This window comes from Thalassophryne amazonica, chromosome 13 (genome assembly GCF_902500255.1).
Source record: "Thalassophryne amazonica chromosome 13, fThaAma1.1, whole genome shotgun sequence".
Lineage (NCBI taxonomy): Eukaryota > Metazoa > Chordata > Actinopteri > Batrachoidiformes > Batrachoididae > Thalassophryne > Thalassophryne amazonica.
Window position 1 is genome coordinate 2,094,193 of NC_047115.1, and position 16,061 is coordinate 2,110,253.

General features: G+C 43.0%; 1 protein-coding gene across 3 annotated transcripts in view; it reads right to left on the reverse strand.

Annotated features, from left to right (window-relative positions):
- Nucleotides 1-16,061, reverse strand: part of LOC117523923 (reticulon-4-like) — a 54,442-nt gene that overhangs the window by 10,482 nt on the left and 27,899 nt on the right. For all 3 annotated transcript variants that reach the window (XM_034185544.1, XM_034185545.1, XM_034185546.1), the window contains 4 exons: nt 9,531-9,738; nt 9,245-9,383; nt 8,400-8,469; nt 3,272-3,318 (listed from right to left, as the gene is read on the reverse strand). In XM_034185544.1, coding sequence (XP_034041435.1) covers nt 3,272-3,318; nt 8,400-8,469; nt 9,245-9,383; nt 9,531-9,738 — 464 coding nt within the window. The remainder of the gene's footprint in view (nt 1-3,271; nt 3,319-8,399; nt 8,470-9,244; nt 9,384-9,530; nt 9,739-16,061) is intronic.

Consider the following 16,061-nt stretch of genomic DNA (forward strand, 5'->3'; position numbering starts at 1 on the left):
GATGCTGAAAAACTAATTCTTGCATTTATTTCCTCTAGGCTGGACTATTGTAATTCATTATTATCAGGTTGTCCTAAAAGTTCTCTAAAAAGCCTTCAGTTGGTTCAGAATGCTGCAGCTAGAGTACTGACGGGGACTAGCAGGAGAGAGCATATCTCACCCGTGTTGGCCTCTCTTCATTGGCTTCCTGTTAATTCTAGAATAGAATTTAAAATTCTTCTTCTTACTTATAAGGTTTTGAATAATCAGGTCCCATCTTATCTTAGGGACCTCATAGTACCATATTACCCCAATAGAGCGCTTCGCTCTCAGACTGCGGGCTTACTTGTAGTTCCTAGGGTTTGTAAGAGTAGAATGGGAGGCAGAGCCTTCAGCTTTCAGGCTCCTCTCCTGTGGAACCAGCTCCCAATTCAGATCAGGGAGACAGATACCCTCTCTACTTTTAAGATTAGGCTTAAAACTTTCCTTTTCGCTAAGGCTTATAGTTAGGGCTGGATCAGGTGACCCTGGACCATCCCTTGGTTATGCTGCTTTAGACGTAGATTGTGGGGGGGTTCCCATGATGCACTGTTTCTTTCTCTTTTTGCTCCGTATGCATCACTCTGCATCTAATCATTAGTGATCGATCTCTGCTCCCCTCCACAGCATGTCTTTTTCCTGGTTCTCTCCCTCAGCCCCAACCAGTCTCAGCAGAAGACTGCCCCTCCCTGAGCCTGGTTCTGCTGGAGGTTTCTTCCTGTTAAAAGGGAGTTTTTCCTTCCCACTGTTGCCAAGTGCTTGCTCATAGGGGGTCGTTTTGACCGTTGGGGTTTTTTATAATTATTGTATGGCCTTGCCTTACAATATGGAGCGCCTTGGGGCAACTGTTTGTTGTGATTTGGCGCTATATAAGAAAAAAGTTGATTGATTGAGTTGATTGAATCAGTGAAATCACCCTCTTGGTCCTTTCTGGAACAAGTTGCCCACCTCTGGTCTGAATTAAAAGAGGCTCCAATCATATAGAAAACTACACCACATTATTTACCTGATCATAAAGATTCTAAAAAAAAAAAAAAGGTAAAGTTTGGACAGTCTGTGACTGAATGTTATGGAATTATGAGGTAAAAGCAGCAAGAAAGGTTACAAAGGTCAGTTTCAGTTTGTACAGGGGTCAAAAGTTAAAGTTGTTCCATTAATTTTGCTCCAGCTGTATTTGTGCTGAATTTGATGCTTGTATCACCATTTGAAGAATTGTTTCAGTTATCTGCTGCACTAATAGCCAACAACAATAAGACACCTGAATTAAAGGAGAAATGCTGCTTTTATCAACCTGGACCCCATTTCTGACATAAAATCCGGTTGTTTACTCACCAATATAAGTTTGGTGTGATTAGAAGTCCATAGTTCAAATGACATGTTCAGTTCAAATCTGGAAACATTTTTCTTCTTCTACTAAGGTGGATCAGAACTTTTTGTGGTACACAGGACAAACTACTGGACAGGAGGAACCTAGCAGTCAATATGACTCACTGATGTGAAAATGCAGCTCTTTCAACCAGACGTGTGGTGCTGTGACATGTCAATCATCTGTGTCCAATCAGATTTCAGGGGAGTCCAGTGAAACCCCGGCCTCCGCTCTAGCTCCACCCATGCCAGGAAGTGTTCAACATTTCCTGTTTCACTGTGACTGATAATTTGGCACTTCCTGTTTGAGTGTGAGCTTGCCAATGAGTTCCCGCGAGATTCCATGGGATCTCATCTGTCAATCCAGGAAGTGTTTGACATAAACATTTCCTGTTTTACTGTGGATTTGAGAATTGGTACTTCTTGTTTAGGATGCCCTGTAACGTGAGTGAGCTTCGCACCGCTGCGCGACGCTTCACTCATATTTTAAGAAGTAGTAATATGGAAAATGTCTTCAAAAGTGGACCTTTAATCAAGGGGTGTTGTGGAGGGTGTCGCAGACCCAATAGTCCCCACCTAAAAATAGGTCCGCCCTGCCTTCACTGCATATGCGTCATTTGGGACCACAGCAGCACGTCTGAGACAGTCTCTTCACCCAAAGTGATCAAAGGGAATAATGTGATTATTAAGCATCAGATGACAAAGTAAAATCTCTTAAGTCATTCTGAAGTCAGTATTAAGCAGAAAACAAGGCGGTAATCACATCATTTTGCTACTGACGTATCGAAATGACGTAGCAGCAGCTGCACGTCTTTAATTATGAAATAATGCTGAATTATGTGGAAATAATTGTTGAACAAAAGTTTCAGATATCGGTTGCTGAGATAGATGATGACTGGAAGCAGTTTGAAGCAGAAACAAGGTGATAATTGGTGGACAATGCAGATGCTCCAAAATGATGGATGCACAGTGAAGGCAGGGCGGTCCAATTTTTAGGGGAGACCGTTCGGTCTGCGAACATCCCCCCACAACACCCGCTTTCTGTCTGGATGTGCCCCTGGTTCGCAGTCTGAGTAGGAACAATCAAGACTTTGTGTATTTATGTGGAAAATGTGACCCGATTGAGAGGTAAGAAGGTTTTATGAGCGCATTTTACATCATGTCGTCCTAAGAGAGAAATTTTATGTGTAGGCATGGGGGGGAGCGCAGGTTAGTGTTTGTTGCACTCAGACAAGAAAAGTTTAAAAATATGTTTGTAAAACTCTGTTCTTCACTCGTGCACTGTGGGTATCCCCCCCCCCCCCCCCCCGCAGCCAGTGAGTGGAATGCCCAGAAACCTTTATATTGGTCTTAAAATCCAGAAAGTTCCACGGCAAACCACGACTGCATTTGTGTCACGATATTTTCACGTTGAAAACAATGAAACATATATTTTTATATAAAAATATTTCATGCATAATCTTTTTTGCAAAATATAATAAAAATAATTTTTTCCATGGTTTCCAAGTAAATTTCATACCCCTGTACCTGTTCTATGGAAGAATCTGCCCACTGAGGTAAATCAGTCTGATTCTGTGATCAAATCCAGACCATGTTGTAATTAACAGACTTTGTTGAACTCGATCATTCAAATAAACAAAGTTTCTTCCTGTGATGGAGTTTTTCCTGACCACTGTTGCCAGAGTGTTGGGGAAAGTTCCACCATATTCATGAACCGCATGGGGCAACGCCTGTTGTGACTTGTTGTTGTTTATTGTTGTGCTGCAACAATAAACTGGTTTCAAGCTGACAGTCTGCGCTGTGAGCTAACAACATAACTGTAACCAGAGCAAAAACATTTGTGATGTCATGTGAATGGTGCATTGTGGGTAGAAACTGCAGTCCTCACCTGGTGTTTCTCGTAGATTATCGGGCAGCTAAACACTCCAATCAAACCTGAGAAGAAAAAGTTTGATCATGTGATTGTGCATCAGTGAAGCCATGACATCATCAATCTGTCAAAGCTGAACCCGTCCCCTCTCCTGCTGTGACACCTTCATATGTTCCAGTACTCATGACGAGCCCATAATTATAGTCAAAAAAAGCAGAGGAGTGCTCAAAAGCAAAGGGTTAGGGCTAGAGTGTCAAAGCTTCACTGTCAGTTAATCAAAACTCTTGCATCCAATCAATGAAAATACATCACCAATCAGCATTTCCATATATCCTCAATCAATCATCAATTATGTTGAAACATGATGGCACGAGGTACAAACAGATTAGCACTGTGACGTGATGGCTCTGCATTTCAATATCATCCATTGGGCACCATCGTCTTGTTTGGTGGGTGCTAAGGGGGTAAAATGTGACGCATATGACACGATACTTCTACTTCCGGGGACAGCCTTTGTCTGTCCCCATCAGAAACACGGCACTTTCTCTGAGTCTTTGGGCAAATTTCATGGCAAACAGTGAAAATGCAAAGAAAAACTGACGACGCGGTGGGAAGCAGACATGTGTAGCAGTTTGTTTATGACCCGGAGATCAAACACGTCAAGGCGGTTGTGCAGGCGAGAGAATGCGGCGACTCTGTCAAAGTGTGTAGGCTAAAACTTACAGAGACTACCGCTCACATTTGCCTCGCCTTACCTTCTCCACTGGGAACAAAAAAAAAAACAAAACAAAAAAAACTGCACTTTTCACAACTGCTTTGGTGATTGCAGCCAAAAACGGGGGGGGGGGGGGCAAAATGAAAATGTTTGGCCCTTGCCGAAGGCCCGAAGCCCCTGGCGGGGGTCTGGGGGTTCTCCTCCAGAAAATTTTTAAATCTCAGATGCATTCTGGTGCATTTTCAGGTCTATTTACCCCCCCCCCAAAAAAACAAATTTTTTGTTGGGTCAGGTCAATTTTTCCACCCCAGCCTTTTCACACAATTTGTATTGCACTACCTTCTTCTTTGTCTTTTGGCTGTTCCCGTTAGGGGTCGCCACAGCAGATCAATCGCTTCCATCTCACCCTGTCCTCTGTATCTTCCTCTGTCACACCAACCACCTGCATGTCCTCTCTCAGCACATCCATGAACCTCCTCTTTGGTCTCCCTCTTCTCCTCCTGCCTGGTGGATCCATCCTCAGCATCCTTCTCCCTATATACCCTGGGTCTCTCCTCTGCACATGTCCAAACCATCTCAATCTCGCCTCTCTGACTTTGTCTCCAAATCGTCCCACCTGAGCTGTCCCTCTGATATGTTCATTCCTAATCTTGTCCATTCTGTCACTCCCAAAGAGAATCTCAACATCTTCAGCTCTGCCACCTCCAGCTCTGCCTCCTGTCTTTTTGTTAGTGCCACTGTCTCTAAACCATACAACATAGCTGGTCTCACTACTGTTTTGTAAACTTTCCCCTTCACTCTTGCTGATATTCTTCTGTCACAAATCACTCCTGCCACCTTTCTCCACCCACTCCACCCTGCCTGCACTCTCTTCTTCACCTCTCTACCACACTCTCCATTACTTTGAACAGTTGACCCCAAATATTTAAACTCATCTACTTTCACCACTTCTACTCCTTGTAACTGCACTATTCCACTGGGCTCCCTCTCATTCACACACATGGACTCCGTCTTGCTTCTATTGACTTTCATTCCCCTTCTCTCCAAAGCATATCTCCACCTCTCCAGGCTAGACTCAACTTGCTCTCTACTCTCACTACAGATTACAATGTCATCTGCAAACATCATAGTCCATGGGGACTCCTGTCTGATCTCATCTGTCAACCTGTCCATCACCACTGCAAACAAGAAAGGACTCAGAGCTGATCCTTGGTGTAATCCCACCTCCACCTTGAATGAGTCTGTCATTCCGACTGAGCATCTCACCGCTGTCACACTATTCTTGTACATGTCCTGCACTACCCTAACATACTTCTCTGCCACTCCAGACTTCCTCATACAATACCACAGCTCTTCTCTTGGCACCCTATCATAAGCTTTTTCTAAGTCCACAAACACACAGTGTAACTCTTTCTGTCCTTCTCTGTACTTTTCCAACAGTATTCTCAGAGCAAACATTGCATCTGTAGTGCTCTTTCTCAGCATGAAACCATATTGCTGCTCACAGATCTTCACCTGTTTTCTAAGCCTAGCTTCTACTACTCTTTCCCATAACTTCATGCTGTGGCTGATCAGCTTTATGCCTCTGTAGTTACTGCAGCTCTGCACATCACCCTTGTTCTTGAAAATAGAAACCAGCACACTTCGTCTCCACTCCTCAGGCATGCTCTCACTTTCCAAGATTTTATTAAACAATCTGGTTAGAAACTCTACTGCCATCTCTCCTAGACATTTCCATGCCTCCACTGGAATGTCATCTGGACCGACTGCCTTTCCACTCTTCATCCTCTTCATAGCAGCCCTCACTTCTTCCTTGCTAATCTCTTGTACTTCCTGATTTACTCTCACCACATCATCCAGCCTTTTCTCTCACTCATTTTCTTTATTCATCAACTCTTCAAAATGTTCCCTCCACCTTCTCAGCACACACTCCTCACTTGTCAGCACATTACCATGTGCATCTTTTACCACCCTAACCTGCTGAACATCCTTTCCAGCTCTGTCCCTTTGTCTGGCCAATCAGTACAAGTCCTTTTCTCCTTCCTTACTATGCAACTTCTTGTACAGCTTGCAATATGCCTTTTCCTTTGCTTTTGCCACTTCTCTTTTCGCCTTACGCCGCATCTCCTTGTACTCCTGTCTACTTTCTTCATCTCTCCGACTATCCCAAAACTTTTTCAGCAACCTTTTTCTTCTTATGCTTTGATGGACCTCTTCATTCCACCACCAAGTCTCATCTTCCTTCCACTGTGCAGATGTCAAACCCAGTACTGTCCTAGCTGTCTCCCTCACCACATCTGCAGTACTTTTCCAGTTGTCCAAAACTGCTTCCCCTCCAACTAGTGCTTCTCTCACCTGCTCGTTAAATTTCACACAACAGTCTTCCTCCTTCAGCTTCCACCATCTGATCCTTTGTTGAGCTCTCACTCTCTTCTTCTTTACCTCTAAAGTCATCCTACAAACAACCATCCTGTGCTGTCTAGTGACACTCTCTCCTGCTACCACCTTACAGTCTGTGATTTCTTTTAGCTTGCATCTCCTATAAAGAATGTAGTCCACCTGTGTGCACCTTCCTCCACTCTTATGTTACCCTGTGCTCCTCCCTTTTCTTAATGTAGGTGTTCACCACAGCCATTTCCATCCTTTTTGCAAAATCAACTACCATCTGTCCTTCCCCATTCCTATCCTTGATACCATATCTACCCATTACTTCCTCATCCCCTTTGTTCCCTTCACCAACATGCCCATTGAAGTCTGCTCCTATCACCACTCTTTCATGCTTGGACACACTCTCCACCACCTCATCTAACACACCCCAGAAATCATCTTTCTCCTTCATCTCACAACCTACCTGTGGGGCATATGCACTGATGATATTCATCATCAACCCTTCAATTTCCAACTTCACACTCATCACCCTGTCAGACACTCGCTTAACCTTCAACACACTTTTAACTACTCTTCCTTTAAAATGACCCCAACACCATTGCTCTTCCTGTCCTCACCATGGTACAACAACTTGTACCCACCGCCGATGCTCCTGCTCTTACTTCCACTTGGTCTCTTGCACACACAATATGTCTATCTTTCTCCTCTCCATCATATCAGCCAGCTCTCTCCCTTTACCAGTCATACTACCAACATTCAAAGTCCCCACTCTCATTTCCATCCTTCTAGTTTTCTTCTTCTCCCGCTGTTCGTGGCAACGTTTTCCTCACTACCGGCCTTTAGTAATAATAATAATAATAATAATAAAAAAAACATATTGTGGCTCTGAAAAGTACACTGTAAAGGAAATGACAATTCAAAGAACTCAAAGAAAATAATAATTCTAAGTATCAATTCAAATGGAACAACAGAAGTATTTTTGCCACATTAATGCATCGACTTGTTAAATCTTCACTCACTTCTAAGTTTTCAGAGTTTTGGCAGGAGCTTTGGAGGTAATATAATCTTTTTCAAATTCTTGGTCGCCTTATGTACAGATGTCTGGGTTTCGAGTTGTTTTCCCTACAACAATCCCAGTTCATCTTTCTTTTCTTTGGCTTTTGCAATTTCTTTTTTAAAATACAAATATTGCTTATATTGAAAGGTACTAAATTCATTTATTTACTTTATATTTCATGTAAAAATAGAGGTGAGGGAAAATCATTGCTTATCTGGCTAGACCCTGACTTAATTATGCGTAATCCAAGTGATAATAATAATAGTAATAATAATAATAAAAAACCCAATCTTCTCACCTCCCTGTTTTCCATCATCTGTATGATAACGGTGTTAGCATTTTTAGCAGCTGTGGGTAGCTTCACCCGGAAAAAAACGCAGCTTATATCTTTTCATGTCCACAACAAAGCAAACCATTAAGAGAACCACAGTGCAGTCACCAAAAATATGATTTAACAAACATTTGAGACCCCCCCCATAACTCTTCTTTTGAGATTTGCTGATTGCAAACCAACACGGTGCACTACCGCCACCAACAGTTTGGGCGAGGACATGAATGGGTCTGATATATGTTAACAAAAATAACCAGGAAATGTTCATGTTAGTAAAAATCCAGCTTGACAGGAATTTCCGTAAAACTTTCATCACTGCATGATGACTCAGCATGTTGACTTTGTCATCAATTATCTCGAAACATGAAGGCACAAAGAGATTTGTATTGTAATGTGATGACTCAGCATTCTGATCTTGTCTTATAAATGAATATAATATCAAATGACAAGGCTCTATTGTAGCTGTTATATAAAACAAATAATGACTGTTTTTATATTCTTTCAATGGAACGAATATTTAATTTGGTGAAAGCTGGAACAAACCATTCAACGAGGCCTTGTTGAATGGTTTATTTTCCATAAGAGTTTATTTTGGATATAACTTTAAAACAAATGTTAAAAATGTGTTCAGTGGTGGTGAAGTGAAGTTCCTCACCTAGAATAAGAAGCGTGAGCCCGTTGAACAAGGCACCAACGTAGGTCAGGATCCACATCAACACTGCAAACTGACCAGGAAACACAAACACACACACACACACACCAGTCACTTTAAGAACCAGTTTCGTAAACAATCAAATAAAGAAAAACAAACAGCGTCTCCAGTTTCAGAGCTCAGCTATCTGCCTCACCAGATTAAAGCTATTGTATGCAAGTTTTAATATGGGAGCAAATCATATATCCAATCCGACATGAATGTGGTTTTAACCTTTCAAACATTTATTATCTATGCATAACATAGAATGATGTGAATAACACAAACTAGTGAAATATTAAATTTGCATCATATTTAACTTTAACTTAAAGATGTACAGCCTTTGGGATTTTTAAGATTCAAGTCAATTTTAATTGGCACCACTATAATTTTATTTATTAACCTGTAAATAGTGGATTCATAATACAATATTGACAATATGGTCAAAACTCGAGCTTATTTTCTAACAAACGAGTGGATGGCCTTGAACTACGTTCAGTAGGACCCAAACAGTCTATGATAGCGACATCATAGATCACATAGAGGCATCTCCCAACCTGTGGAAGGGATGCTGGGAAGCACATTGCAACAACCAATCAGAGTAGAGAAAGGCACAGCGACATCAGCTGGCTGCTTGCTCCAACAAAATAAACCAAGATGGCAGAAAATGCACCAAAACAGCTTATTTCTGTATAAATTTAATATGCTTTCCATACATTTTGTAAAAGTTAATAAACACTTCAAAATTGAAAAAAAGATCTTTTTTAAATCTAGTGAAGAGCTCTGAAGTGATTTACATGTTTTCTCACCTTGATGGAGTCCACCAGATCCTCCACCAGGAACAGGTGCCTCAGTTCACTGATAGTCTTGTTTAGTTTCTCCAGAATCTTGTCACTGTACTTATGGACCATGTCCTCTGACAGCGCCACCTCCTGGTCCAGGTACTGTCTACAGGAGACAACAGAGGAACACCTCAACAAAGTCTCAATTTAAACGATAAATCTGTTGAGCATGATCAATACGGGAAACAAAAGTATTATTATTTTTTAATAAACACACACACACACACACACACGGTGGTGGCTTGGTACTGACTTGAATGGGTGGCCCTCATCGGACTTCTGGATGGCCTGCAAGATGCCTTTGTATATCCTGAAGCAGATGGTGACAGACAGCAGAGCCAGGCCGATGTAGGAGCACACGCTCACAATGCTGCACACCGTCAGCGAGAGGAGCAGCAGCAAGGAGGCGCCAAACACCACGCCTGTCGTCTTCACATCACGCCAGTACAGGAGATCCACCACTGCACGAGGAGGACCAGATGAGACATCACTGAGGAACACGCTAACACCTCTGATCCTCACAAAGCTCGAGTTCGTGTTTCAACATCAACAAAATAGATAAAAATGTTTTATTTATAATGGAAATGGACAAATTATGCTGTCAAGTGGATTCAGAGACATAAACGTTCCAGCCTGGAATCATCGTTCTATTATTGCTGCTCAGTCAAACCAACTGCTGCTCATTTGGGATGGAACCAGATCCTGGGTAACTGGTGGTTCTGCAGGAGTTTGTTCCTTCTGTGGGGGCCCAGTTAAGACCGGGGTGGCAGACAGTTGATCTCAGGACCTCGGCCTTGCTATCAGCGTGCTTACAGTGTGCTTACATTACACCAGGGAATTCCAGGCAGGTCAGTGGACATTATTAGAAGCCAGGGAGCCTCCTGTAGGTTTGGTTCTGATTGGACAGTTCTCACAGGCTCTTCTGTCTCGATCAACACCACTGTGCCAAAATGAACACAGGAATCTGATGGATAACGGTCTCACAGACTGTTAAGGTGGAACAGGCCGGCCCGGTTTGACCTCGTCACACTGCTCTTAGCTGAACCCGACTATGCTGGAACAAACCGCTTTACAGCACAACCACAATAAACTTTAAAGTCAACCACCTGTCCAACTCTTTGAGAATGAGACAGAGGATGAACCAATTTGTTTGGACCGTACTGGACAGTTTGTTGTTTGGGTCCAATGAGCCAACATGTTACAGGAAACTAGCTTCTAAATCAACAGTAAAGTTTAGCATCCTGGTTAATTCCCAGGTCCAAAATGTCTCCAAGATAGTTCCAATTGTAGACTCTGTTGGACACACACATCCACACAACAATTTTAGGAGTAAATCCTATACAGGCCGTCAGACCGGTGTCACCTGACTGCGCATGCGTCTGACTCTCTGAGTCCCAAAGCGATCAAATGTAATAATGTGATTATTAATCATCAGATAAAGTAAAACATCTTAAATCATTCTAAAGTCAGTTTTAAGCAGAAACAAGGCGATAATTGCCTCATTTCATTACTGACCGAAATAGCGTGGTGCAGCAGTACGTCAGACTCAGACATGCTGCTGCGGCGCTCTGATCGCTTCCCCCATCTTTTATGATGAGATAATGCTGAATTTATGTGGAAATGATTGTTGTACAAAAGCTTCAGATATCCGTCGCTGAGATAGATGATGACTGGAGGCAGTTTAAAGCAGAAACAAGGTGATGATCACCGCTGACGCACCAAAATGACACATGCGCAGTGAAGGCAGGGGGGACCGTTCGATCAGTGACACCAGGACTTATATCCTCAGTGTGAACCAGGTCACACTCTACGACTCCACCTGACAGCACAACAGTCCATCACAGATCACTTCCCCAGTGAAGGATGGGACCCAGGTCTCAGTCCAAGTGGATTAAGACACAGAGGTAGTCTGAATCATACAGGTGCCTCAATTATGACAACCCTAGCGACTGGAGAAAGCCAAAGACACGCCCACATGCTATCCAGGACCCAGGGTGGGTCTGTGCTGTGTTGAATACAGCAACACGTGACACCAGCACATGCTCCCAGACCTGACCCAGACTGGGACCATGGAGATTAAGTGTTGTATCCCTAGAGACCCACAGGTGGCCTGAAACCCACACAACTGCAACCAAACCCCAGTCCACAGGTTAGTCATCCAACTTCTGTCTCATGGAGCCACCTGGCTCTGCAGCCACCAACTGTAGAAGCATATATATTTAAGATGGGTTTTTAAGGACGCCTTCATGGGTACTATCCTTATCCAGTGGTTTTAAGTGCTTGATTGGGCTCCAACCGCAAGCATTTGATAGATACTGGAGTTGATCTATATATCTATAGTTGATATATATATATACACAACTAGTTTTGGAAGTCCTGTGACTTGTATTCTAAAATATAAAGCAAAGCTGAAATACTCTCAGCCGTACGAGCACTCTTCTTTATAATTTGCAGTTGTTTAATTGGCATCCTAGTGCAAAGTGTGTGTGTGTATATATATATATATATATATATATACACACACACACACACACACACACGTTAATTACATTAATTATTCAGATCTTGTTCTTATGTACAATTTGTGCATGTTCAATCAAACCCCTCTATTTTATCACCTGATAACTTCACAAGTTCCACAATGGAAATAAGTGTTTGTTTTATTGTGTTGTCAGTGTTTCATTAATACAGTCACCTCTGGATGTTTATACTGATGTTGCAGAATAAACTAAATTAATCATTAACAATATTTTATTTATGTTTTAACCACATCTGCGGGAGGGCATGCGTGTGCACATACATGAGCTTCTGAAAAAAGCAGAAGTTAGCTTTGAGTTAGCCTGCACGCTAACATCTGCAAAATGTCATGTAAATCACTCCAGGGGTGTTATCAGGTTCCAAAAACAGCATTTTCAGTTTTAAAAGCATTTATTTCTTGCAAGCTTTTACATAATATATGAGAAACATGTTATATTTACACATAAACAAAGTGGTTTTGAAGCACCAGAGAGAGACCAGCCAGTGACATCACGGTGCCACTCTATGGGGGAGGTGATGGACTAGTGGTTAAGTGCTGGGCTTCAGACCAGAGGATCCTCGGTTGAAACCCCAGCCTCTCTCTCTGTTTAAGGTGCAGCTCCATCCAGAGATGGGTGTGGTATTTGTGCTGGAGACCCTCCTGTCCTGTGCACCAACATCATTTCTTGTATATTTGTTTTGTGAATTGTTTTGTAATTTGTGTCTGTATCATGACCCAAGCAGAGGGTCACCCCTTTGAGTCTGGTCTGCTTGAGGTTTCTTCCTCAGAGGGAGTTTTCCCTTACCACTGTTGCTCTGGGGGTTAGTAAGGTTAGACCTTACTTGTGTGAAGCGCCTTGAGGCAACTCTGTTGTATAAATAAAAATAAATTGAAAACTAAATTGACTGACTGGAAAATCACTAAGGGCCCTTGGGCAAGGTCATTAATACCCAAGCTGCTCCTTGTGTGTAGTGAGTGTCTTGTATGGCAGCACCCTGACATCAGTATGTGAGTGCGTTTCTGTGAATGTGAGGCATAATTGTAAAGCGCTTTGAGCTTCTGACGCCCCCCCCCCCCCCCAAGCCCTTAAATAAAAAAACAGATTTGCATGATTCATAGCATAAAAATAGCAAACAGAATGTGAGTTTTAAACCTCTTAAAATACCTCTTAAAACATGTCAAGGTTCACCATCTTTGAACCTGTCCAAGGTCTGTGTTCCAAGAATGTTCCCTCTGAATTTGAAAACTCTGGCAGTAACAGGACTGGAGTTATGCTGAGCACAGACAGACGGACAGATGGACGCAAAGCCTTTGCAATACCCGATGGCAATATTTGATGAACAGCTATTCAAAATGGGGCTTTAGCAGGAATCAAAAGCACTGAACAAAATAAACTAAAATAATTGAAGAATAAATGTCAGCAATAATAAAAAAAATTCACAACAATGCACAAAAACCCCAAATTAAAGAGTTGAGAACACAGAAAACAGGCTGGCATACAGGTAAACCCCGTTAACTCACATATGCGTAACTCATTACTTAGTTGTTAGTTAGTTCTAAACAGAAGCCCCCTGTACACCACCAACCCGTTCACATTTCTAACCGTTTTTCCCCACTCGGCAACACACCCGCCAAGGAACAAACTCTGGTTATTGGCGACTCTGTTTTGAGAAACATGAAGTTAGCGACACCAGCAACCATAGTCAATTGTCTTCCGGGGGCCAGAGCAGGCGACATTGAAGGAAATTTAAAACTGCTGGCTAAGGCTAAGTGTAAATTTGGTAAGACTGTAATTCATGTCGGCAGTAATGACACCCGGTTACGCCAATCGGAGGTCACTAAAATTAACATTGAATCGGTGTGTAACTTTGCAAAAACAATGTCGTTCTCTGTAGCTTTCTCTGGGCCCCTCCCCAATCAGACCGGGAGTGACATGTTTAGCCGCATGTTCTCCTTGAATTGCTGGCTGTCTGAGTGGTGTCCAAAAAATGAGGTGGGCTTCATAGATAATTGGCAAAGCTTCTGGGGAAAACCTGGTCTTGTTAGGAGAGACGGCATCCATCCCACTTTGGATGGAGCAGCTCTCATTTCTAGAAATCTGGCCATTTTATTAAACCCTCCAAACCGTGACTATCCAGGGTTGGGACCAGGAAGCAGAGTTGTAGTCTTACACACCTCTCTGCAGCTTCTCTCCCCCTGCCGTCCCATTACCCCATCCCCGTAGAGACGGTGCCTGCTCCCAGACCACCAATAACCAGTAAAAATCTATTTAAGCATAAAAATTCAAAAAGAAAAATAATATAGCACCTTCAACTGCACCACAGACTAAAACAGTTAAATGTGGTCTATTAAATATTAGGTCTCTCTCTTCCAAGTCCCTGTTAGTAAATGATATAATAAATGCACCACTCTGCATTTAATCATTAGTGATCGATCTCTGCTCCCCTCCACAGCATGTCTTTTTCCTGGTTCTCTCCCTCAGCCCCAACCAGTCCCAGCAGAAGACTGCCCCTCCCTGAGCCTGGTTCTGCTGGAGGTTTCTTCCTGTTAAAAGGGAGTTTTTCCTTCCCACTGTCGCCAAGTGCTTGCTCATAGGGGGTCGTTTTGACCGTTGGGGTTTTTCTGTAATTATTGTATGGCTTTTGCCTTACAATATAAAGCACCTTGGGGCAACTGTTTGTTGTGATTTGGCGCTATATAAATAAAATTGATCTGATTCATTTTTCAGCTTTACTCACAGTCAACTTGTGCACCCCAAAAATTTACACAAGCGTACAATTTATGTTACGTTTTAGTAGTCAACCTCATTAACTTGTGGTTTCAGGTAATTCGCGGTCTGATTTCATGGACCCCAACTTGCGCAGGTTAACGGGGATCACCTGTACTTTGGAAAATGTGGTAAACAACTCAATAACTTTGTAATCATTCATTGTTGTTATTCAAGCTGGTGTGAAAAAGACTTTCTTTGTTAGAAAGTAGTGTTAGATCCAGAGTATTCTGGGTTAGAATGCACTGAATCTACCAGACTGTTTCTAGTAGTCCGACACTTTACCCACGTGACCTTAAACTGGTTAAAGAAACGATAGGTCAACCACAAACTCTACCAAGTGATCTCACTGAAAATGGCCTTAACTGGTCAGTCAGATGAAAACGTGCACCCATTCAGCCCTTTCTGAAACCAGTTTGAGTCCACTGGTTTCCTGGATGACTTGGCTGCATTTATCAATTATACTGGGCCTGGAAACCTTTGTGAAAGTTTACAAAGGACCAAACCAGGAAAGTCATAAAGTATGGGCTGGGCTCATGCTGACCAATAGAGGACAGTGGTTCAGTTACGTCACTGCTGCAGGTCCTGCAGACAGAATCTTGAAAGTATTTAAAAACGACTGTCTGGAGACATAATCTGAAATTAGACCAAAAACACGTCAACTGGCTTTAATCCGGATCTGCTGTTTCAATAAGGTCAAACTCAACCACACAACTGACCAATTAAATGATTAAAAGATAAAAGGATGACCATTAAAAAGCGACAAATAAAACAGTGGGAATGCAGATCGTGACCTCAAAATAACAAAAAAATGTCATAACTACATTAAGATATTTCTTCCTATGCGTTGCAGAGTAAAGATAAATGTGGGCGTTGACAGCTAGCAGCTAGCTCCGTTCATTAGCAGCGTATGCTAAGAAGCTAAACTCCGGCTGATCCTGTCTGGACGGAAAGGAGGCCACGAGGAGGACCAGGGGAGCCCACCGAGCAGGAGGACAGGGAGAGGGAGCAGGAGAAGGCCACGGAGCAGGCGGACAGGAGCAGTGGCCGCGGTCCAAATGTGGTCGCCGGGCTACATATGGTAGCAGCGTGAGCTAACATCGGCTAAAAATAGAAGCTAAAGCCCGCGGCTGATCCCGTTTCACTGCCCGCTGTCGTTGAACCGGCAACCCTGTCCCTTATCTGTCCTTCAATCGTTTGGACAGACACCGGCAGCTTCGTCCTCACCGCCAGTATCAACAGTCAACCCGTCCGTGACAACCTCGGTATTCGGGCCGGTCTGTCCGTCACCTCCCCCGGCCTGAACGCGACCAGACTCCCGACGCTCAGAGACAAAGCCGCGGCCATAAAGAAGACATGAACCCGAGGCCAGAAAAGACCAGAAGGACCGCTAAAGAAACATACTAAAAACACACACTGACCCCGTTTGGCGTCCATCTTTAACCTCCGCTAACAGCGTGCAGCTCCGCCGGGAGAGAGAGAGAGAGAGAGAGAGAGAG